Consider the following 26,137-nt stretch of genomic DNA (forward strand, 5'->3'; position numbering starts at 1 on the left):
CTTTCTACTTAAAGCTCCCTATGTTCATGCACATTTGTACTATAAAATGAAATTATCTCAAAAAATATAACTTGGTGTCCTGTGAAAGCTGCTATTTTCTTATACAATTTGGAAGAAATGTAGGACATAATTCATCAGTCCATAATGACAACTCTAATCTATGATATGTATTTCTGCAAGTCTTTGTCCTTCTCTGGACAGCTAGTGTTCTTGCCCAAAGGTGAGTGGAGGGCTGCTACACTAGTGATGCCTGTGTGCCACTGAGGTTAGATTTGGAACATCAGTGACCATGAGAAAGAAAAGCTGAGAGATGCAGCCTGACAGGAAGACAGAGGAAATCTGTTTGCCACTGGCTTAGTAGAGACAGACATGCCCAGCTTTTAATCCTCCCTAGTCACATGACCTAGATTAATTAGAAGCCTCATAACTAGAACCTTCATAACACAAGCCTTGGTACCTTGGTAAAGATTCAAAATATGTTGCCTTGTCCTCCACGTTTTTGTTTCCTAATATTTGAGTATTAGAAACTTTCACAGAGAAGTTTACTCTATACCTTGATCTGAGAGTTGTTTCTATTGAGAAAATGGAGGAAAGACAAAACAAAATCTCTGACAATTGTATATAACTAGTAGTATATGAGATCCTGTGCTGTTTACATTTCTCTTTGTTTTCAAAGGGAACACTGAGAAGAAGCATGATACCCGAGAAAATACAGGAGAAGAGAGAGGCTTTGGAAGCCAAGAGAAAATTTAGGGCCAAAACCAAAACCAGAAGCCGACTTGGGGAAACTACCAGTGGTCCTATGAGGTTGACCAGTTGCATCTTCCAAAAGGCTATGTCTAGAATAACTTCTTACCTGGGAATATCACCATGAGAAGGAAAGACCAAGAGAATCTGGAGAAACCCCAGCAGCTGTCTGCTTTGGAGAGGTTGAATGACCCTCAGTCTGGAGACAGGAAAGGGAACATTTTATATCCACTGGATCCTAATACCCCTGTAAACTAAAGTGCACTGGGAATGCAGGATGAAGCCAGTTGTGTTAAGGATCTGCACATTTCTTCAGAGTTAACCCTTGCACAGCACCCATGTTTGGAAGAGGAACAAGAGGCTCCTCAGCAGTCACTATCTTTCTACAGTCCACGAGTAACAAGGCCAATGTCTCTTCAGCTGTCACCATCTTATGACAGAAGAGGAATGACTACTGCAGACATCCAGAAACAGGCCAGGAAGGTGAAGAGAGCCAGAACGAGACTGGCTGAGGCCTGGAGGAAGATAGGCTTGCCAGGCTGGTGGAGAGCATGAGAGAATGAACAGTGATGGGTTTTCAGAAATCCACATTTTAAAAATTTTCAAAGCACATATTGTTGCCTTTGTAAGTTCTACTTGAAGTATCTTTAACTGACATGTATTTAATTTTATATTGATTTATTAAAAAATACTTTCTCTAAGAACCAATCAAGTCTCCTTGCCTGATTTCTTTCTTTTCCCACATGCCCTCCCTCCTCTCCCCTATTTTCTTTCCCTAGTGCTCAGAGAGGGAGAGCCCTTCTCCCTTATCAATTAACGCCAGTCTGTCAAGTCTCATCAGGACTTCCTGCATCCTCTTTCTCTGTGTCTTGGTAAGGGATCTTGCAAGTAGGAGGTGGTCCTAGTGCAGGCAACTGAGTGCATGACAGTGAAAGCCTCTGATCCCTAAACACATTTATTATTACTGATATTTGTATGAAAAGTGAATCTTTATCATATACCAATATGGGTTTTAAATTTCTCATCTATTTTTTTCAGTCATATTTTATTATTCAGCCTGTTGCTTTTTATAGTGAGCTCTATCACAGCTAGAGCTACACAATAAAATTTATCTGAAAAAAATTATCCTAAACTCAAAATATATAATTTGCCTTCAAATAAATTAAATACATTATTAATTTTAAATTGGTGCTTGAACATTTTAGAAGAGGGGGTTTCAATGTGACATTTGGAACCACATAACAGTCAGTGATACTAAAGGAAAAAATCTTATAAGATACTATAAAACAAAGAAGCCACTTATTAGACTGGATTACAGGATATGGTCTAAGTAGCCCAGCAATGGCTCTCTCACAACTAGAAGCCCAACAATTATGTAAGTGTTAGGCCCATACATTGGATGACTCTACAGTACAAATACAGACCTGGAGGCTTTCTGGATAGATAATTGTCTCCAGTCTCTGTTAGACTCCTGCTGAGGTTGGATTTTGTATTGATCCCAGCAGTAACATACAATAAATGGAAATCATGAGGGAGGGCAAGCAGGAAAAAGTAAAAGCTTCTTCCATTTCATGTAGACTGTCAACAAGAGTGGCCTGGGTTGACAATGAACCTTCATACTTCAAATTGCTCCATAAAGGAAATGTCTTTTTCACCCAGGAGTGGAGGTACATGCCTTAGATCTTAGCACATGGGAATTGAGGCAGATCTCTGTGCATTGGAGGCCATTTTGGACAACACAGTAAGTTTTATGATAGTTAGATATACATAATAGAGACCCTGTATCAGAGAGAGGTCATGACAGATGGGGAAAGAGAAAGACTGAGAGAGAGACAGAGAGAGAGATAATTCCCTATTGGGTTTCTAAAAGCTTAGAATTTTAATTTTACCGAATCTCACCATCACAGTACTTTTTTCAAATTTATTATCACCTCATCAATGGAAGGGTCTGTGATAAACCCTGCCTCAGGCATCTGACTACAGCCAAATGCCAAAAAGGCAAAAGCCACCCTTAGGGTGTGCCAAGGACTTAACAGAAGGAGATTCTACAAGATAAGCTAATTATGCTAATAGCACCACACTCCCCCTTAGGGTGGGGTCTTCAGATCTCTATATAAGGGCTTGAGAAGCATAAAACTCAGTCAGTTCAGAGGCCCTTGGAGGTGGTCACACAGTGGAGCGCTTCTTCAAGGTACAGCTGTTGTCCAGAGAGATCAGAAGGCACAGACTCTCTGACGCAAAGGGCAAGCTTTGATAAGACCAGGGATCTGGAGGTGAGTGGAAATCCTCAGTCCATAGATTTCTATTTTCTCTGAGTCCAGGGAGTCTCATATAGAAGTACTTGTGATAATTGATATAGAGCATGCTCTTATTTTCAGTTCATTATTGAGCTTCAAATTTTTAATCTATCATAACATTAAAATTAAGATGAGTATGGTTTCCTCAATTATTTTATGATGCTTGTGAATCTAACTTTGGAAGGTATGGAGATACCTTATAGTATGACTTTTAGCATGGTATCTATACTTAGTGTTCATTATAGAAATCATATAATGCCAAATATATGACATATTCCACTGGAAAAACTTATATTCTTGTGTTTCAAATATGTTTTTAATTCTTTAGATAATATTTTATTAATGTACTGATTTAGGACACATTTGTTTAGTGATGTTATACTTTTAATGAGCTCCTTTGTTGGAGACTCAGTACAAGAACGACTTCCCTAGCATGTATTCATTTCTAGCTCTAGCACTAAGAAAGTAATTAAAAAGATAATGGAAACCACTCAGTTTTGCAGGAGCAATAATGAGAGGTTGAGGCAAGAGAAGTTTGAATATGAAGGAAGGTCATCGTTAACAATCCTGATTTTCATCCCATTCAAAAAGTTGAGCGTACATTTATTATTTAGGTCCACATGATGTAATCAATATTTTGGAGTGATTTTTAAATAAGAGATAGATTGGATGTCTTTACATTGTTATACTTAAAAATAACTCCCAGTCTTATTCTTCAGCAATGAGAAGTTTATACTGCATTGTTATATGGGAGGATGCAAGGTTAATACAACTTATTATTTCCATCCTCTTGTATATTTGAGGCTTCAATGGTTACATGCTGTATGGTCAGATTTACAGAGAGTTCTGTGAGGAGATGAGAAGAAGGCACATGCCTTTAATCTCAGCACTCCAGAGGTAGAGAGAGCCAAATCTGTGTGATTTTGAGACTCTGAGTTTACAAAAGGATTCCAGGACTATCAAGGATTTACACAGAAACCCTGTCTAACAAACAAAGCAAAAATTAAAAAGTAGATGGGTATGGTGGCAATCGCCTTTAATCCTAGCTCTTGAAACGCAGAGGTAGGTGGGTCCCTGTGAGGTCAAGGCCAGCATGGTCTACAAAGCAAATCCTGGTAGTCAAGGCTACACAGAGAAACCCTGATAGAAAGAGAGGGGGGGCAGTGGGCAAGAGACAGAGAGACTGAGAGAGCTGATAGGTAGAGGACTCCTTACTTGGGTGTCCAGAAGCTTAGGTTTTTAATTTAACCCATTCTCCCCATCAAAATTAGTTATTAAAATTGATTATCACCTTATTAATTGAAGGGTCTGTGATAAACCCTGCCTCATCCTTCTCACAACAGCAAAATACCCAGAAGGATAAAGCAACACTCAGAGTGTGCCCAGTGCTTTAAAGAAGGGGATTATACAAATTAAATTATTTATGCTAATACCTAAATATTCCAACTTAGGGTGGAACCTTCAGGTCTCTATATAAAAGCTTGGGAGCTCCAAAATTTGCCCAGTTCTGAGGCCCATGGATGCAGTTACACTGCAGAGACCTTATGTCAATTCACAACTCTTGTCCAGAGAATTCAGAAGACCCAACACCTCCTAATCAATGGGCAGCATTAGTGCAAGCTTTTAGAAGACCAGAGATCTAGAGGTAGGAGGAACTCCTCATTCCATGAACTCATTATTTCACTGGTTTCAGGAAATTTCAAATAGTAATATTAGTGATTCTTAATAAGGAGAATGATGTTATTTTCAGTTTAATATTGGGCAACAAAATTTTAATCTCACATAATACTAAAATTTAAGATTAAAATGGTTTCCTCACTTATTTTATGATCTTTATGAATCTAAATTTTGAATGTACAAAGACAACTTGCAAATTGGTTTTAGCATGGTATCTATACTTACCATTCATTACAGAAATCATATAATTTTATGTGTATGAGATCTTCCACAGTAAATGAAGATTTGCTCTTTTGCCTCAAATAGGTTTTAACAATATAGAGATGGTTTTCCTGTGTGTCACCTAAGCCTGTCCATTCTGGTGTGCAAGTCAATTACCTTTACTTTCTAAGTCTTTCTATGCAGCACTGGTTGTCCTAGACTTTGATATATAGAAGTGGCTATCATTGATTATACAGAGATTTACCATACTAGTTATGGAATTAAAGGTGTACCCCACCTCCAGCTGCTTCATTCTCTCAATTTTAGACAAGTTCTATTAAGATTTGGTAAAGGGGGCACAAGAGCATGCACCTGTACCAATTGCGAATAAATCAAACATCTTTTATTTTTAAGGGATAAAATATTATATTGTTAATAGGAAGTGAGTTCTATGAGCATCACATTTCCAGTGATACGTGATGTTGTTCAACAATTCCAATAATGACATGTAACTTTTTGTTTGTTTGTTTCTGTTCAGAATACTGATTCACAGAATCTGTGGAATTCCAAAGGAGCCTCCTAAGCTGTGTTTCCAGGCTGTTCAAGCTGCTGTGGAAGTGTTTGTACAACTGAGCTATTGTTACTGGGCACAGAATCACAGCGTAGAATGGCATCATCTGATAACCCAGGCCTATGGACCAAAAGAGACCTTCTGAAGTTACTGGAATCCATCAAGAGTAACATCCCACCAGGTGACTTCCAGGCCTTCCAAAAAACCCAGGCAGACCTAGACTGGGACAACGTAGCTTTTAAACAGTATTCAGGAGAAATGTGCAAACTGAAGTGGACGCAGATTTCTCATCCTTTGAGGAAGTTCCGCACACTGACAGAATTAGTGTTGGAGGCCAAGGAAGTGATTGAAGAACCTTGCAAAACTGAGAAAGTCAAGCCACACCCTGACTTCCCCAAAAGACCCCTGACTGCCTATATGCGCTTTTACAAGGAGAAGCGAGCTGAGTACTCTAAGAAGTACCCCAAGTACAGCAATGGGCAGTTGACTAAAGTCATAGCTACAGAATACAATCAGCTGCCTGAGGAGGTCAAGCAGAGATATGTTCAAGACTTCCAGAAGGACAAACAAGACTTCCAGGAAAAACTGACTCAGTTCAAGAAACAACATGCTGGTGGAGGGCCTCCTAAGAAGGCTGTGCTGCCGAAGAGTCATGAGATCAAAGAGTCTAAAAAATCAGAAAGCGTTATGAAAACGGGAATGACTCCTCCAGAAACGGCATTACCCAAAGCATTTCCCTCCAACAAGATATTTCAGGGAGAACCCAGGAAACCTCCTATGAACGCCTACGAGAAATTTCACCAAGATTCCTGGTCAAGCCCAGAGCTGCGGCATCTGTCCTTCAGGAAGCGCTGGGTTGAGATTAGCAGGGGTTGGCACAGAGTCCCACGGGACCAGAGAGAACTTTATAAGCAACAGGCCGAGGCGCTTCAGAAACAATACTGGGTGAAGCTGAACCGCTGGCTCCAGAAACTGTCACCAGAGGAATATGCAGCCTACACAGAGGCAAAGGCTTCCTGTGGGAAGCGAAAGAACATGGCCATGTCTGGAGGCAGAAGCCCCAAGCGTGCTCGAACAGATGTGCACTCCTCCTCAGAAAGGGGCCTGCCAGCAACGCCTGAAAAGCCACAAGGGTTTATGGATTCTGAGGCAGATTCCTCAGAGACTACCACGGGACGTGATGGTGGCTCCCATGCATCCACTCCCATTAACACAGAAGATGGGAAACAGGAAGACTAGAGTAGCTCCTCATACTCTAGCAGTTCAGGTGAAGATAGTTGATGTCTTTCTCGGGGAACCATCTAATTTAGACGCTGTTTTATCCACATTTCAATATCAAATCCAAACCTAGGACAACCCTGATAGAGAAAGAACTGTCCATTCTTTGTTTTTATACTCCCTTGCTTTTCTCTCCTACATCCTTCCTTTCTCACTTAGGACAAAGGAGGAGTGAGAGGAGAAGGGAGTTTGTCATCCTACTGCCTGAATCGGAGTCCTAGGCTCAGAAAGATGCCTTCAGAAGCAGCACATAAAAGCTATTTACATTTGATTTGACCAAAATATGAATCATCCTTACAAAACTTACCCATGAGTCTATAAACTGTATCAGCTCATTCTAGGTAGGGTTTCTCAGGCCTTGGAGTTGGACTCAATGAACACCAAGTCTGAAACTAAGAATAAGTAGAAACACTAATAGATAGGTACAACAACATATTATTTCTCTAACATTATCTGGTTGGTCTTTAATACAACAGTACCATTACTGCTGTTACTTTGATGAGTGCAATTTTAAAGAAAATTAAAATAAGTTCTATTTCTTTAGCTGCTGAATATTCTAAGCCATATTCATTTATAGTTGCTTTATAATATATTTATAAGGACCTTTGGGACTATTTTTACTGAAATATTCATTTTATTAATTTTTGCTTAAGCATAGATTGGAAAATTTCTAATGTTAATAGAGTAGTAGAATGTTTGGATATATATCTGGAATGTAGAATGTTTAAATAAGGATATAAAGATATATCTTCAAATATTTGTCATTTATTTAAGGTGAAATTTGCAAAATATCTTCTTACATTTTCATACTTAAAGCACAATATTATTCTGATTTTAATGAATGCTTGTGTCTGTGTTCTCCAATGAAAATCGTTGTTTTGGTGTCTGTACATTTTACAAATTTTACAATTTTTGTGCACTTTTATTTAAGTTTTTGAAGGTGTTGGATCAAATATATTCATGTAGCTATGTGAAAAATAGTTCTAGTATTAATATTTTCTCATCTGCTTTTTGAAATTTGGTTAAAACTTATAGGATAGGGATCCATAAAATTGTGTAGATATGTGGTTTTAAATAAGTTATAGAATGTTGCCAGAAGTAGATATTTACTTATACAAATAAAGAATTTTAATAAATATTGTGTATTGATTTTATCATATCTTTAATCAAGTAGTGATGGAATTCCTCCGCAGTATAATCCTCAGAGCTCTCTAGAGATACCCAGAGAATACACAGGTCAACGGATACATGGGGAGAAGTATAATTATGGACGTTGAGACATCTCATGAACCATGTATTAGTGAAGTCCTCCCTCCCTTCCCCTGCCCCCATCAAATGCCTGAGCCTGAGGACACTGTGGTATGAAACCCAGCCTAAGATGAAATAACACAAAATATCCATGCTGAATTCAGGATTTCTAGCATCTGCCAGCTTGGAATGAACCCTACAACTCTGAGTCACATAACCAATAGTTTTTGTATTCCATTGCAAGAGTGTTTTCTATACTAACCATAGGACAAATACTTAGGCATTGTTTTAACCTCATATCCATTTCTGTTCCTACCAGAAAGCACATAGTACTGTGCTGGAACTCACTAGATAGCGCAGGCTGGTGGTGAACTCACAGAGCCTGTAATGCCTCTGCCTTCCCAGTACTGAGATTAAAGTCTTTTACCACCACACCTGGCTTTCTGAGGACAGGGCTGCTCTGTGTACCAGAGCTCATCCTCTCCTGGAATTACTTTGTAGACCAGACTGGCCTGGAACTCATAGAAATCTGCTTGTCTCAGCATCATGAACTGCTGGTATTAAAGGTGTGCCCCATGATGTCTGGCTTACTTAGGACAGGGTTACTCTGCACAACAGAGCCTCGCTGTTCTGGACTCACTTTGGAGACCAGGCTGACCTTAAACTCAGAGATCTGGCTGTCACTGCCTCAGGCGGTGCTGAGATTAAAGGCCTGAACTACCAACATAGCCAAGTAAGTCACCTGGACACGAGGGCACCTTTGGAGACGGAAGCACCAAACAACAAAGGACTAGGCATAGACTGGACCCTTTACACTCCTGGAATTGATGGGCAGCTTGGATTCCTGGAAGTTGAAGTTCGAAGTTGAACTGCTTTATAGGACAATCCCAAACTAAGGACCTCAAGAGCAAATACAAGAAGAAACAAACAAACCAAATATACACAACAAAGAAAAATATTAAAAGCTGCAAGGGAAAAGGGCCAAACATCATTTAATGGCAAAGCTATCAGGATTAAACCTGACTTCTCAGCAGAGACCATAAAAGCCTGAAGGGCCTGGACAGAGATCCTGCAATCCCTAAGAGACCACAGATGTTAGGCCAGACTACTTTACTCAGCAAAACTATCAATGAAAAAGAAGAAACAACACACCCAATTTGTGGGATACACTGAAAGGAGAGCTAAGAGGAAAATTAATAGCACTAAGTACCTTTAAAAAGAAAGTGGAAACATCCCACAGAAGCAACTTATCGACACAGCTGGAAGCACTAGAAAAAAAAAGCAGAAACACCCAAGAGGAATAGACATCTAGAAATAATCAAACTCAGAACTGAAATTAATAAATTAGAAAAAGAGAAAACACTCCAAAGAATCAACAGCTGCTGGGGTTTCTCCAAGTTCTGTTGGTCTTTCCTTCTCATGGTGATATTTCCAGGGTTAGAAGTTATTCTAGACACAGGCTTTTGGCAGATGCAACTGGTCAACCTCATAGGACCACTGGTAGTTACCCCAAGTCGGGATCTGGTTTTGGTTTTGGCCCTGAACTTTCTCTTGGCTTCCAAAGCCTCTCTCTTTTCTTGTAGTTTCTCGGGTTTCATGCTTCTTCTGAGTGTTCCCTTTGAAAACAAAGAGAAATGTAAACAGCACAGGCTCTCATATACTACTAGTTATACACAATTGTCACAGTTTTTGTTTGGTCTCTCCTCCATTTTCTCAAGAGAAACAACTCACACATCAAGGTATAGATTATACTCCTCTGTGAAAGTTTCTAAAACTCAAATATTAGGACACAAAAATGTGGAGGAAGAGGCAACATATTTTGAATCTTACCAAGGTACCAAGGCTTGTATTATGCAGGTTCTAGTTATGAGGCTTCTAATCCATCTAGGTCATGTGACTAGGGAGGGTTAAAAGCTGGGCTTGTCTGTCTCTACTAAGCCAGTTGCAAACAGATTTCTTCTGTCTTCCTGTCAGGCTGCATCTCTCAGATTTTCTTTCTCATGGTCACTGATGTTCCAAATCTACCCTCAGTGGCACACAAGCATCACTAGTATAGAAGTCCTCCACTCAAGTTTGGGCAAGAACACTAGCTGTCCAGAAAGGACAAAAACTTGCAGAACTACATATCATAGAATAAAGTGGTCATTATGGACTGATGAATTATGTCCTAAATTTCCTCCAAATACTATTAGCAAATAGCAGCTTTCATAGGACACCAAGTTATATTTTTTGAGATAATTTTATTTTAAAGTATGAAGTATCCAATAAAATAGGATTATTAACCACAGACTTGCTTCCTTCTCACGATTCTACTACCTCAAAATCCCCAATTAGCACCCAACAATACTGAGTGGTTTCCAATATCTTTTTATTCACGTTCTTAGTCCTATGGCTAGAACACAAAGCATGGTAGGCAAGACACAAGGGTACAACTTCTCTCACAGGGGAAGGTCTCTTATACATAGAATTAAAATTTAGTAGATCCATAGTGAATTGAAAATAAGAGTATTCTCTATGTTAACTATCATAAGTACTTCTATATGAGAATTCCTGGACTGGGAGAAAGTATAAATTAATGGAATGAGGATTTCCACTCACCTCCAGATCCCTGGTCTTATCAAAGCTTGCAGGAAGGTCTGACATTTGCTTCAGAGATGCTGTGCCTTCTGATCTCTCTGGAAAACAGCCCTAACTTGAAGAAGGGCTTCACTGTGTAACCACCTCCTAGGGCCTCTGAACTGACTGAGTTTTACCCTTCTCGAGCTTTTATATAGAGATCTGATGACCCCACCCTAAGGTGGAATGTTTAATATTAGCATAATTAACCTGTACAATCTCCTTTTTTAAGACTGGGCATATTTCCAGTGTTGTTTAAACCTTCTGTCTATTTGACTGTTGTTAGATCGATGAGACAAGTCTTATCATAGACGCTTTAACTGATGAGATGATAATAACTTGAAAGGAACTTAGTATGATGGAGAGTCTTGATTAAATTATAAATAGAATGTTCTGGATAGCCAAGTAAGAAATTTTTTTGTGCCTTCTCTCTCTCCTCTCTCTCTCTCCCTTCCTCCCTCCTACCCCTCTGCACCCCTCTCTCTCTGTCTCTCTCTGTCTCTCTGTCACTATTTGTGTCTCTCTCTGTCTTTCTGTCTCTGTGTCTCTGTGTCTCTGTCTCTGTCTCTGTCTCTGTCTCTGTCTCTGTCTCTGTCTCTCTCTCTCTCTCTCTCTCTCTCTCTCTCTCTCCCTGTATGTCTCTGTCACTAATTCTTTCTGAAACAGGGTCTCTGTTATGTATCTCTAACTATTGTCAAACTAGCTGTGTAGACTAAACTAGTATCCAATTCAAAGGTTTGCCTCTGCTTCCCATGTACTGAGATCCAAGGCATGTACCACAACAGCTGGCAGAGAAAGATATTTCCTTAATTGAGTGAAGTGAAATAGGAAGAATCACTGTGAATCTGGGTCCCTCATTCGGTGGCAGTCCACATGAAATTTAAGAAGTTTCAGGTTTTTCTGCATGTTCTCACTCATGCCCACCATTTTGTCTATCTTAATGCTATGAACCATGTGAAATTCAACTTCATAGAATTCTCTCTCACACTGGGGGCAATTAGCTATCCAGAAATCCTCCAAGACTCCAGGCCAATATTGTACTGTAGAGTCATCCATCCTCGAAGAATGAAGAGTTGTTGGATTCTGGCCTCCTGGTGCTGAGACAGCCATTGATGGACTAATTAGACCACATCATGTCATCCGATCTAATAAGTGTCCCTTTTGTTATACAGTCATCTTCCCAGGTCTGTTTCTCTAGAGATCATGACTAACTTATGATTCCAAATTTCACAGTGAAACTCACAATTCTATATTTAGCAAGAAATAATTTAAAAGTCACTATGTATTTAATTTCTTTGTGGTGAATTATATACTTTAAAGAAGATAAACCTTCCATTAATCCCAGAACAGGAAAGGCTAAGGGTGCTGGATCTCTTTGAGTTGAGGCCAGCCTGGTCTACAAGGCTTGTTTGAGAAATGCCAAAACCATTACACAAAGAAACTCTGTCTCCAAAAGCAAAAAGAGGAACAAAGCAACAATTATAAAATTGTTTATGAAGAACAATTTAATGTTCTGGTCTCTGTATCTAACATAAAGAGACTACTACTCTAATCAAAAGAGCCATTATCTCAATAAATTTTTTATTTCATCATTAGAAGTGCATCCATTTTTGTCAATAGTTCAACATCTCCAAATATCTATACAAGTAGAAAAACTGTTCCAATATAGTTTTTTAAAATAAATTTTAAGACTGGTACTTGTTATGGAGATTAGGTTGGATTAGAACTCACAAGCTGTACAACCATACCAAGCTGACTATTTTCTGTAGAAGATGAAAATGTAGAGGATAAAATCTGTTCTTCAGGGCTGGTTGTGGTGGTGCACTCCTGTAATCTCAGCATTGTGGAGAGAAAATAAGATCTCTAATTGACCAGCCACAGCTCCATAGTGAGACCCTTTCTCGAAAAACAAACAAAACAAAAGAAAAGTAAATGTTTATGTATAAAACAAAAATTGCTATTTCATAAATTGAAAACTCATGTCTGTCCTTGTAAACATGCTTATATAATAATCACTTATGAGCCTTGTGGTTGATTTTCCTTTAATCAAACTTAGAATTATATACATATTTTGTTTTTGGAGACAAAGTTTATCTATAGGCCTGCCTCTTCTAAAACTCACTTGTAGACCAGGATGGCCTCAGCTTAGAAATCTCCTTGCTTCATCCTTCTTAGGGCACAGCTAGTGTACAAGGGTAAAGACGTGATAGATATGACAACATTTATAATACCTGTATGGCTTCAAATGACCATCACTTAAGAGAAATCTTGGGCTTGTTGTTAAAATGGAAACATGTATTGATTCCAGAAAAACAAACAAGACAAGTGCAAGGCAATGCTGTAGACAGCGGAAGCATGTTGGTCTCCTTTTATGACCACACATGTTAGCCAGTTAAAAGTATCAAACCCTAGAGAACCACTCAGGGTACCTTATTCCTGAAGACTAACAGAGGAAAACCATAATTAGATTTGGGTTTGAGATTCTTGCCTCTTGATCTCTTACTCTCCTACCTCTTTCTCTCTTTCTCTGTCTCTGTCTCTTTCTCCCTTGGGGTACCGCTCCTCCCTTTTCTTCCCTCCTCATGCTCACTTAAATCATATACTCTTAAAAATAAATGAAATTATGACTTGAAATTGAACAATTTTGAGTAAAGTGCCCCCTTTTTTCCTCCCATACAACATAATATTCCAATAGTACAAGTAAGATGGTAGATATAGCATTCCCAGGTTGATGTGTTCCTTATGCCTTTGCAGGATATTTGATTCCATTGTGATCCTTGAGACAGTGAATTGCAAAACCCAGCCTTTGGTTTGTGGGGCCTTCAGCCCTAGCACACAGCTTTCATTCAAGAGTTTTCAACACACTAGATTTAATAAAGTTATCCCTAGGTCAAGAAACAGAGCAAGAAATCAGCTGATTTCCAGGTATTCCATGAAAAACCATATCAAAACAGTACCTATTCACAAATCCATCCCTACACAAGATAATAAAGGAAAGTGCCAATCCATGGAGGCTAACAACACTGCACCATGGATAACACAGGGCATAGTTAACTTCACTTTAAGAAAATCTAAACCAGACAAACACACTACCACAACCCACATGAAAACCAGATAAACTAATAGTCATTGGTTAATCTCCCAGAAGGTCAGTAGTGTGGGAAAGATTAAGCTTTTTCGCAGGTGGAAGCAGTCTTGGCGGGCTTTACCCTTGGGGCACCCCATGAATACCTTGTGAGAGACTGTTTGGAGCCTTCCTGTGCTTGGAATTCAGGAAGCCTAACTAGGAACCCCACCGTGGCTATTGTTTTCCTAATTGACCCTCTAAGGGAGAAGGGACCGCCCTTTGCATATGACTGGAAAGGTGGGGGAGAGAAAAACAAGAGGTAGAGGGAGAGAAGGAGAAGGCAAGGAGAGAGAGGAAGGGACTGGACCAGCTCGTGGGACAGAGACACCTAAGGACCCGTCCTGCCGAAGGATTCCAGGAGGTTTATTCTTCTATCCCTTTAACCTTTTTTTCCTTCTTGTGTGTGTTAGTTGGGTTGTATAATAAAGTTTAATTGTTAATAAACTGAGCCAACACAGTACTATCAAGTATCCAATAAAACAGGATTCGTAACCACAGACTTGCTTCACTCTCAGGATTCTCCTGCTTCAACATCCCAAGCTAGCACCCTACAATACTGGATGGTTTCCATTATCTTTTTATTCACTCTGTTCGTGTTATGGCCATCTAGGTCACGAGACAAAGAAGGATTCAAAGCTGAGCATGTCTGTGTCTACCAAGCCAATTCCAAACAGATTTACTCCATTTTCCTTTAAGGGTGACCCTCGCAGCTTTTCTTTCTCATGGTCACTGATGTTCCAAATCTACCCTCAGTGGCACACAGGCATCACTAGTGCAGACGTCCTCCATTCCAGTTTGGGCAAGAACACTAGCTGTCCAGAGAGGGACAAAATCCATCCAGATATACATCTCAGAGATCATCATGGGCTGATGAATTACAGCCTACATTTCTACCAACTAGTATTAGCAAGTAGTGAACAGCTTTTCACAAGACATTAAGTTACATTTTTTTTGACCTGACATTATTGGAGAGTACATCTGGGCACTAAGTTAAGGAAGCTTATATATGAAGAGAAAAAACAGTAAACACTCCACAGTTACTGTGAATAATGTACTCAGGATCAAAAGCTGCCCTGGAAGTGAGATTCCTGAAGGCCCCTCCATGGTTGTAGAGTTTGTCCTTAAGGGCTCCACTACAGAGATGCAGACAGGGCTTGAGTAGCTTCAAACAGCAGTGTCTTTCCCATCTAATTCTCTTTCTATGTAGAAAAAGAGATAGGTACATTAATTATCAGTCAATACAGCACACAGATTATGCAAATTTGTTCAAACTGTCAGGGAAACTGGGCCTGGTAGTACAGTCCTTTAATCTCAGCACCCCCTGAGGCAGTGACAGCCAGATCTCTTAAAGTTCAAGGCCAGCCTGGTCTCCAAAGTGAGTCCAGGACAGCTAGGGCTCTGTTCTGTAGAGTAACCATGTCTTAAGTAAGCCAGGCATCGAGGGGTCACACCTTTAGAGTCAGGCAGATTTCTGTGAGTTCCAGGCTAGTGTGGTCTACAAAATAATTCCAGGAGAGGATGAGTTCTGGTACACAGAGCAGCCCTGTCTTCAGAAAGCCAGGTGTGGTGGTAAAAGACTTTAATCTCAGCACTGGGAAGGCAGAGGCATTACAGGCTCTGTGAGTTCACCTCCAGCCTGGGCTATCTAGTGAGTTCCAGCACAGAACTATGTGCTTTGTAGTAGGAACAGAAATGGATATGAGGTTAAAACAATGCCTAAGTATTAAAACAGAATTTGCTAGTTTTAAGACTGAAATGTCACGTCATACCTGGTAAATCATGCTTATATAATTACTACTCCTGTGCCTCTTGGTTAATTGTCCTTTAATCCTTCGCAGAATTATGCACATATTGGGTTTTTTTTTACACAATTCCCATTTGACACTTGTTGTTCTGAAACGCACTCTATAGACCGAGCTGGCCTCATCTCACAAATAAGTCTTCTTCTGAGTGCTGAGTCCTTAGACGTGTGTGCTTCCACTGCATAGCTAGAAATAAAGACTTCATTCTAATACAAATTGTGAGAATTCTGTCTTCCTACCTTAATAAATAAGTGATTAATTCTTTACATACTTTACTACAAAAGTGATATTTCTTAGAAAAAATTAATTCCATTTTATATATAGTAATTTATGTATTTTTATACTTATTGAATTTAATTTTTTTGAGACAGGATTTCTCTGTTAGCCTTACACGTCCTGGACTCACTTTACAGACCAGGATGGCTTCAACTCAGAGACGTGTCTGCCTCTGTCTGCTTAGATTCGGGATTTAAGATATTTGCTACCACTTTATAGCTAGAATTAAATATTTTTATTCTATTTTTCTCTATATAAACTTGCAAAATGAGTTTCAGATCTATGTTCTGCCCCTAATAGTTAGGATATTAATCCTTTACATACCCTAATGAAAACATTTTCTACCACAGAGGAAAAAAATTATTTGCTCATTTTTTCTTTCTTTTTTGTCTCTCTTCCTCTGTGTGTGTATGTGTGTGTGTGTGTGTGTGTGTGTGTGTATGTGTTGTGGGTTTTATTGTTGTTGTTTTTGTTGTTGCTGTTGTTGTTTTTCAAAACAGTGTTACTCTCTGTAGCCTTGGCTGTCCTGGACTATCTTTGTTGACCAGGCTGTCATCCAACACACAGAGATACACTTGCCTCTGTCTTCCAAGTTCTTGGATTAAATGCCAGTGTCACAATGTCCAGCTAAGTTTTTATTTCGTTTTGTTTTGTTTTGTTTTGTTTTTTAGGCAGTGTTTCTCTACATAGGCTTGGCTGTCCTAGAATCACATTGTAGAACTCTGTGTCTTCAAAATCACACAGAACTTCCTGTCTCCACTTCCCCAGTGAGAGAAATAAAGGTATGTGCCTACATGACAGGCTAGGAACTTGATTCTCATATATATTATGCCTAAAACACCACTTTATCCATGGCTTCATGAAATGTCATTCACTTCTAAATTTATGTATTTTTTGTTTATTCATTTATTTCCTAAAACATTCTTTAACTCGAGGGACCTGGGAAAATAGATAGATATTCCACCCAGTGCATACTGAGTTAAAGGTGTGCTCTATTGATCCCTGCTTCATTTAGACCTTACTGCATAGTATTGCCCCGGTTCTATTTTATAGTTTTGTTCATTTGTCTTTGGATTTCCACACAGTGCTCTCCCATTGGGCTGTAGCCCAGTCCTCTCATATTAACTGTTGAAAGAAATCATTACTGAATTGCTGGGTTGGATTTGAGTTCACATGATATTGTAGTCCATGGAAGCCTTGAATTGAAGTTTCCTTGCACTATAACTCTTATGGACAGAGATCCTTCTGACCCTGCCTTCCTGGTGCTGAGTTTGAATGTGTGCATGACCTGGGAGGCAAAAAGTAGTGAATCTCTTTATGTTCAAGATAAGCCGGATGTATATAGCAGTTCCAGGATAGCCAGGTCTATGCCATGGAGAGAACTTGTCTCAAAATCCCATAAAAGGAATGTATGATGTTGAATTTGTCCTATAGTTAGTATAAAAAAACACTCTTGCAATGGAATACAAAATCTATTGGTTATGTGACTCAGAGTTGTAGGGTTCATTCCAAGCTGGCAGCTGCTAGAAATCCTGAATTCAGCATGGACATGATGTTTTATTTCACCTTAGGCTGAGTTTCATACCACAGTGTCCTCAGGCTCAGGCATTTGGTGGGGGGGGAAGGGAGGGAGGTCTTCACTAATACATGGCTCATGAGATTTCTCAACCTCCATAATTACACTTCTCCACATGTATCCATTGACCTGTGTATTTTCTGTGCGTCTCTAGACAGCGCGGAGGATTACACTGCAGAGGAATTCCATGATTACTTTTTTAAAGATATGATAAAATCAACACACAACATTTATTAAAATTCTTTATTTGTTGTATAAGTAAATATCAACTTCTGGCAACATTCTGTAACTTATTTAAAACCACATATCAACACAACTTTTTGGATCCCTATCCTATAAATTTTAACCAAATTTTAAAAAGCAGATGAGAAAATATTAATACTAATACTATATTTTCATATAGCTACATGAATATATTTGATCCTACACTGTTAAAAACTTAAATAAAAACATATAAAAATTGTAAAAGTTGTAAAATATACATACACCAAAACAATGGTTTTCACTGGAGAACACAGAGACAAGAATTCACTAAAATCAGAATAATATTGCATTTTAAGTATGAAAAAGTAAGAAGTTATTTTGACAAATTTCACCTTAAATAAATGACAAATAATTGACGATATATCTTTACATCCTTATTTAAATATTCTATGTTCCAGATATATATCAAAATATTCTACTACTCTATTAACATTAGAAATTTTACAATCTATGCAGAGCTAAAATAATAAAATGAATATTTCAGTAAAAATAGTCTCAAAGGTACTCATAAATATATTATAAAGCTAATGTACATGAATATGGCTTAGAATATTCAGCAGCTAAATAAATAGAACTTCTTTTAATTTTCTTTAAAATTGCACTCAGCAAAGTAACAGCAGTAATGGTACTGTTGTATTAAAGACCAATCAGATAATGTTAGAGAAATAATATGTGGTTGTACCTATCTATTAGTGTTTCTACTTATTCTTAGTTTCAGACTTGGTATTTATTGGGTCCAACTCCAAGGACTGAGAAACCCTCCCTAGAATGAGCTGATGCAGTTTATGTACTCATGGGTAAGCTTTGTAAGGATGATTCCATAGTTTTTTCAAATCAAATGTAAATAGCTTGTATGTGTTGGTTCTGAAGGCTTCTTTCTGAGCCTAGGACTCCGATTCAGGCAGTAGGAAGGCAAACTCCCTTCTTCTCTCACTCCTCCTTTGTTTTTAGCAAGAAAGAAGGATGTAGGAGAGAAAAGCAAGGGAGTATAAAACAACAGAGTGGACAGTTCTTTCTCTATCAGGGTTGTCCTGGGTTTGGATTTGAGATTGGAATGTGGATAAAACAGCATGTAAATTAGATGGTTCCCCGAAAAAGACATCAATCATCTTCATCTTCACCTGAGCTGCTAGAGTATGAGGAGCTGCTCTAGTCTTCCTGCTTCCCATCTTCTGTGCTAATCGGAATGGATGCATGGGAGCCACCATCACGTCCCGTAGTAGTCTCTGAGGAATCTGCCCCAGAATCCATAAGCCCTTGTGCATTTTCAGGCGTTGCTGGTAGGCCCCTTTCTGAGGAGGAGTGCACATCTGTTCGAGCACGCTTGGGGCTTCTGCCTCCAGACATGGCCATGTTCTTTCGCTTCCCACAGGAAGCCTTTGCCTCTGTGTAGGCTGCATATTCCTCTGGTGACAGTTTCTGGAGCCAGCGGTTCAGCTTCACCACGTATTGTTTCTGAAGTGCCTCGGCCTGTTGCTTATAAAGTTCTCTCTGGTCCCGTGGGACTCTGTGCCAACCCCTGCTAATCTCAACCCAGCGCTTCCTGAAGGACAGATGCTGCAGCTCTGGGCTCGACCAGGAATCTTGGTGAAATTTCTCGTAGGCGTTCACAGGAGGTTTTTTGGGTTCTCCCTGAAATATCTTGTTGGAGGAAAATGCTTTGGGCAATGCCGTTTCTGGAGGAGTCTTTCCCGTTTTCATAACGCTTTCTGATTTTTTAGACTCTTTGATCTCATGACTCTTCGGCAGCACAGCCTTCTTAGGAGGCCCTCCAACAGCATGTTGTTTCTTGAACTGAGTCACTTTTTCCTGGAAATCTTGTTTATCCTTCTGGAAGTCTTGAACATATCTCTGCTTGACCTCCGCAGGCAGCTGATTGTATTCTGTTGCTATGACTTTAGTCAACTGCCCATTGGTGTACTTGGGGTACTTCTTGGAGTACTCAGCTCGCTTCTCCTTGTAAAAGCGCATATAGGCAGTCAGGGGTCTTTTGGGGAAGTCAGGGTGTGGCTTGACTTTCTCAGTTTTGCCAGGTTCTTCAATCACTTCCTTGGCTTCCAACACTAATTCTGTCAGTGTGCGGAACTTCCTCAAAGGATGAGAAATCTGCGTCCACTTCAGTTTGCACATTTCTCGTGAATACTGTTTAAAAGCTACTTTGTCCCAGTCTAGGTCTAACTGGGTTTTTTGGAAGGTCTGGAAGTCACCTGGTGGGATGTTACTCTTGATGGATTCCAGTAACTTCAGAAGGTCTCTTTTGGACCATAGACCTGGGTTATCAGATGATGCCATTCTGCGCTGAGATTCTGTGCCCAGGAACAAGAGCTCAGTTGTAAAAACACTTCCACAGAAGTTTGAACAGCTTGGAAACACAGCTTAGTAGGCTCTTTTGGAATTCCACAGATTCTGTGAATCAGTATTCTGAACAGAAACAAACAAACAAAAAGTTACATGTCATTATTGAAATTGTTGAACAACATCAGGTATCACTGGTAATGTGGTGCTCATAGAACTCACTTACTATTAACAATGTAATATTTAATCCCTTAAAAATAAAAGATGTTTGATTTATTCGCCATTGGTACAAGTGCACGCTCTTGTGCCCCCTTTACCAAATCTTAATAGAACTTGCCTAAAATTGAGAGAATGAAGCAGCTGGAGGTGGGGTACACCTTTAATTCCATAACTAGTATGGTAAATCTCTGTAAAATCAATGATAGCCACTTCTATATATCAAAGTCTAGGACAACCAGTGCTGGATAGAAAGAGTTAGAAAGTAAAGGTAATTGACTTGCACACCAGAATGGAGAGGTTTAGGTGACACACAAGAAAACCATCTCTATATTGTTAAAACCTATTTGAGGCAAAAGAGCAAATCTTTATTTAGTGTGGAAGATCTCATACACATATAATTATATGATTTCTGTAATGAACTCTAAGTGTAGATACCATGCAAAAATCAATTTATAAGTAGTCTCTGTACATTCAAAATTTAGATTCATAAATTCATAAAATAAGTGAGGAAACCATGTTAATTTTTAAAGAGTATAATTTTATTTTTTTTAATTTTTTCTCCTTTATTAATTTATTCTTGTTACATCTCAATGGTTATCCCATCCCTTGTATCCTCCCATTCTTCCCTCCCTCCCATTTTCCCCTTATTCCCCTCCCCTATGACTGTTCCTGAGGGGGATTACCTCCCCCTGTATATGTTCATAGGGTATCAAGTCTCTTCTTGGTAACCTGCTGTCCTTCCGCTGAGTGCCACCAGGTCTCCCCCTCCAGAGGACATGGTCAAAGGTGAGGCACCAGAGTATGTGAGAAAGTAATATCCCACTCTCCACTCTACTGTGGAGAGTGTATCTCAAATCTTAATATTATGTGAGATTAAAATTTTGTTGCCCAATATTAAACTGAAAATAACATCATTCTCCTTATTAAGGATCACTAATATTACTATCTCAAATTTCCTGTAACCAGTGAATTAATGAATTTATAGAATCAGGAATTACTCCTACCTCTAGATCTCTGGTCTTATGAAAGCTGGCAAAAAAGCTGCCCATCATTTAGGAGGTGTTGTGTCTTCAGAATTCTATGGATAAGTGTTGTGACTTGAAATAAGGTCTCTAACGTGTAACCACGTCCATGGGCCTTAGAACTAGGCAAATTTTGGAGCTCAAAAGCTTTTATATAGAGATCTGAAGGCTCCACACTAACTTGAAATATTAAGGTATTACCATAATTAAAATAAATTGTAAAATACCCTTCTTTAAAGCACTGGGCACACTCTGAGTGTGGCCTTATCCTTCTGGGTATTTTGCTGTTGTGAAAAGGATGCAGGAGGGTTTATCACAGACCCTTCCTTTGATAAGGTGATAATCAATTATAATAAATAATTGTGATGGGGAGAATGGGTTAAATTAATAATCTAACCTTCTGGACACCCAAGTAGGGAGTCCTCTACCTATCAGCTCTCTCAGTCTCTCTGTCTCTCCTCCCTTGCACCCCATCTCTTTCCATCCGGGTTTCTCTTTGTAGCCTTGACTACCTGGATTTGCTTTGTAGACCTGCTGGCCTTGACCTCACAGAGACCCACCTACCTCTGCCTTTCAAGTGGTAGGATTAAAGGCGATTGCCACCATACCCAGCTACTTTTTAATTTTTGTTTTGTTTGTTAGGCAAGGTTTCTGTGTAAATCCTTGGTTGTCCTGGGATCCTTTTGTAGACCCAGAGTCTCAAAATCACACAGATTTGGCTCTCTCTACCACTGGAGTGCTGGGATTAAAGGCGTCTGCCTTCTTCTCATCTCCTCACAGAACTTTCTGTAAATCTGACCATACAGCATGTTACCAATGAAGCCTCAAATATGCAAGAGGATGGAAATCATAAGTTGTATTAACCTTGCATCCTCCCATATAACAATGCAGTATAAACTTCTCATTACTGAAGAATAAGACTGAGATTTATTTGTAAGTGTAACAATGTAAAGACAACCAAACTATCTCTTATTTAAAAATCACTCCAAAATATTGATTACATCATGTGGACCTAAATAATAAATATACCTTCAACTCTTTGAATGGGGTGAAAATCAGGATTGTTAACAATGACCTTACTTCATATTCAAAATTCTCTTGCCTCAACCTCTCATTATTGCTCCCGAAAAAGTGAGTGGTTTCCATTATCTTTTTATTTATTTTCTTACTGCTAGAGCTAGAAATGAATACATGCTAGGGAAGTTGTTCATGTACTGAGTCTCCAACAAAGGAGCTCAGTAAAAGTATAAAATCACTAAACAAATGTCTCCTAAGTCTATACATTAATAAAATATAATCTAAATAGTTAAAAACATATTTGAAACACAAGAGTATAAGTTTTTCCAGTGGAATATCTCATTTATGTGCCACTATATGATTTCTATAATGAACACTAAGTATAGATACCATGCTAAAAGTCATACTATAAGGTATCTCCATACCTTCCAAAGTTAGATTCACAAGGATCATAAAATAAGTGAGGAAAGCATACTCATCTTAATTATAATGTTATGATAGATTAAAAAATTGAAGCTCAATAATGAACTGAAAATATGAGCATTCTCTATATCAATTATCATAAGTACTTCTATATGAGAATCCCTGAACTCAGAGAAAATATAAATCCATGGATTGAGGATTTCCACTCACCTCCAGATCCCTGGTCTTATCAAAGCTTTCAGGAAGGTCTGCCCTTTTCTTCAGAGATGCTGTGCCTTCTGATCTCTCTTGAAAACAGCAGTACCTTGAAGAAGTGCTCCACTGTGTGACCACTTCCTAGGGCCTCTGAACTGACTGAGTTTTATGCTTCTCAAGCCCTTATATAGAGATCTGAAGACCCCACCCTAAGGTGGAATGTGTTGCTATTAGCATAATTAACCTAACTGGTATAATCTCCTTCTGTAAAGCCCTGGGCACACCCTAAGGGTGGCTTTTGCCTTGTGGGTATTTGGCTGTTGCCAGATGCCTGAGGCAGGGTTTATTACAGACCCTTCCATTGATGAGGTGATAATAAATTTGAAGAAAGTAATGTGATGGTGAGATTTGGTTAAATTTAAATTCTAAGCTTTTAGAAACCCAATAGGGAATTCTCTCTCTCTCTCTCTCTCTCTCTCTCTCTCTCTCTCTCTCTCTCTCTCTCTCTCTCTCTCTGTCTCTCTCTTTCCTCATCTGTAATGACCTCTCTCTGATACAGGGTCTCTATTATGTATATTTAACTATCCTAAAACTTACTGTGTTGTCCAAAATGGCCTCCAATTCACAGAGATCTGCCTCTGTTCCCATGTGTTGAGATCTAAGGCATGTACCTCCACTCCTGGGTGAAAAAGACATTTCCTTTATGGAGTAATTTGAAGTATGAAGATTCATTGTCAACCCGGGCCAATCTTTTGTTGACAGCCCACATGAAATGGAATAAGCTTTTGCTTTTTCCTGCTTGCCCTCCCTCATGACCTCTATTTTGTGTGTGTTACTGCTGGGATCAATTCGAAATCCAACCTCACCAGGATTCTCACAAATACTGGAGACAATTACCTGTCCAGAAAGTCTCCAGGTCTTTATTTGTACTGTAGAGTGATTCAATCTATGGGTTTAACACTTACATAATTGTTGGTCTTCTGGTTGTGAGAGAGCCATTACTGGGCTACTCAGACCATATCCTGTAATCCAGTCTAATAAGTGGCTTGTTTGTTTTATAGTATCTTATAAGATATTTTTCCTTTAGTATCTCTGACTGCTATGTGGTTCCAAATGTCACATTGAAACCTCTTCTTATAAAATGTTCAAGCACGAATTTAAAACAATTATGTATATAATTTCTTTGAAGGCACATTATATATTTTGAGTTTAGGATATTTTTATCAGATAAATTTAATCTTATAGCTGTAGCTGTGGTAGAACTCACTATAAATAACAACAGGCTGAAACACACCAGAATGGAAAGGTTTAGGTGACACACAAGAAAACCATCTCTATATTGTTAAAACCTATTTGAGGCAAAAGAGCAAATCTTTATTTAGTGTGGAAGATCTCATACACATAAAATTACATGATTTCTGTAATGAATGCTAAGTATAGATACCATGCTAAAACCAATTTGCAAGTTGACTTTGTACATTCAAACTTTAGATTCATAAATGTCATAAAATAAGTGAGGAAACCATTTTAACCTTAAATTTTAGTATTACATGAGATTAAAATTTTGTTGCCCAATATTAAATTGAAAATAACACCATTCTCCTTATTAAGAATCACTAATATTACTATTTGAAATTTCCTGAAACCAGTGAAATAATGAATTCATGGTATGAGGAGTTCCTCTTACCTCTAGATCTCTGGTCTTCTAAAAGCTTGCAAGAATGCTGCCCATTGTTTAGGAGGTGATGGGTCTTCTGAATTCTCTGGACAAGAGTTGTGAATTGAAATAAGGTCTCATCAGTGTAACCGCATTCATGGGCCTCAGAAGTAGGCAAATTTTGGACCTCACAAGCTTTTATGTAGAGAACTGAAGGCTCCACCCTAAGTTGGAATGTTTACGTAGTACCATAATTAAAATATATTATATAATCCCTTTCTTTAAAGCACTAGGCACACTCTGAGTGTGGCCTGATCCTTCTGGGTATGTTGCTGTTGTGAAAAGGATGAGGAAGGGTTTATTTCAGACCCTTCCATTGATAAGGTGATAATCAATTTTAATAAATAATTATGATGGGGAGAATGGGTTAAATTAATAATCTAAGCTTCTGGACACCAAATAAGGAGTCCTCTACCTATTAGCTCTCTCAGTCTCTCTGTTTCTCCTCCCCTTCCCCACCTTTTTCCATCAGGCTTTCTCTGTGTAGCCTTGACTACCTGGATTTGCTTTGTAGACCTGCTGGCCTTGACCTCACAAGGACCCACCCACCTCTGCATTTCAAGTGGGAGGATTAAAGGTGATTGCCACTACACCCAGCTACTTTTTAATTTTTTTTTGTTAGCAGGGTTTCTGTGTAAATCCTTGGTAGTCCTGGAATGCTTTTGTAGTCCCACAGTCTCAAAATCACACATATTTGGCTCTCTCTGCCACTGGAGTGCTCGGATTAAAGGCGTGTGCCTTCTCATCTCCTCACAGAACTTTATGTAAATTTGACCATACAGCATGTTACCAATGAAGCCTCAGATATGCCAGAGGATGGAAATAATAAGTTGTATTAACCTTGCATCCTCCCATATAACAATGTAGTATAAACTTCTCATTACTGAAGAATAAGACTGGGAGTTATTTTTAAGTATAACAATGTAAAGACAACCAATCTATCCCTTATTTAAAAATCACTCCAAAATATTGATTACTATCATGTGGACCTAAATAATAAATGTACCTTCCACTCTTTGAATGGGGTGAAAATCACGATTGTTAACGATGACCTTCCTTCATATTCAAAATTCTCTTGCCTCAACCTCTCAATATTGCTCCTGCAAAACTGAGTGGTTTCCATTAACTTTTTAATTACTTTCTTAGTGCTAGAGCTAGAAATGAACATATGCCAGGAACGTCGTTCATGAACTGAGTCTCCAGCAAAGGAGCTCATTAAAAGTATAACATCACTAAACAAATGTGTCCTAAATCAATACATTAATAAAATATAATCTAAATAGTTAAAAACATATTAGAAACACAAGAGTATAATTTTTTCTAGTGGAATATTTCATACATGTGGCATTATATGATTAGTATAATGAACACTAAGTATAGATACCATGCTAAAAGTCATACTATAAGTTATCTCCATCCCTTCCAAAGTTAGATTCACAAGAATCACAAAATACGTGAGAAAACCATACTCATCTTAATTATAATGTTATGATAGGTTAAAAATTTGAAGCTCAATAATGAACTGAAAATATGAGCATTCTCTATATGAACTACCACAAGAACTTCCAT

The 26,137-nt window shown here is 38.7% G+C and overlaps 2 protein-coding genes across 2 annotated transcripts; one reads left to right on the forward strand and one right to left on the reverse strand.

Annotated features, from left to right (window-relative positions):
* Positions 1 to 5,589: 5,589 nt before the first annotated feature.
* LOC311598387 (upstream-binding factor 1-like protein 1) lies at positions 5,590 to 6,732 on the forward strand (the record flags this gene model as incomplete). The annotated part of the gene is made up of 1 exon (XM_084783441.1): positions 5,590 to 6,732. One exon carries the CDS (start codon positions 5,590 to 5,592, stop codon positions 6,730 to 6,732), a length of 1,143 nt encoding a protein of 380 aa, XP_084639567.1.
* Positions 6,733 to 18,829: 12,097 nt separating this feature from the next.
* On the reverse strand, positions 18,830 to 19,972 carry LOC311598388 (upstream-binding factor 1-like protein 1; the record flags this gene model as incomplete). The annotated part of the gene is made up of 1 exon (XM_084783442.1): positions 18,830 to 19,972. The coding sequence occupies one exon, from the start codon at positions 19,970 to 19,972 to the stop codon at positions 18,830 to 18,832; it is 1,143 nt and encodes a 380-aa protein (XP_084639568.1).
* Positions 19,973 to 26,137: the final 6,165 nt, after the last annotated feature.

Source organism: Acomys minous (genome assembly GCF_964271855.1).
Source record: "Acomys minous genome assembly, chromosome: 5".
In the NCBI taxonomy this organism is placed as follows: domain Eukaryota; kingdom Metazoa; phylum Chordata; class Mammalia; order Rodentia; family Muridae; genus Acomys; species Acomys minous.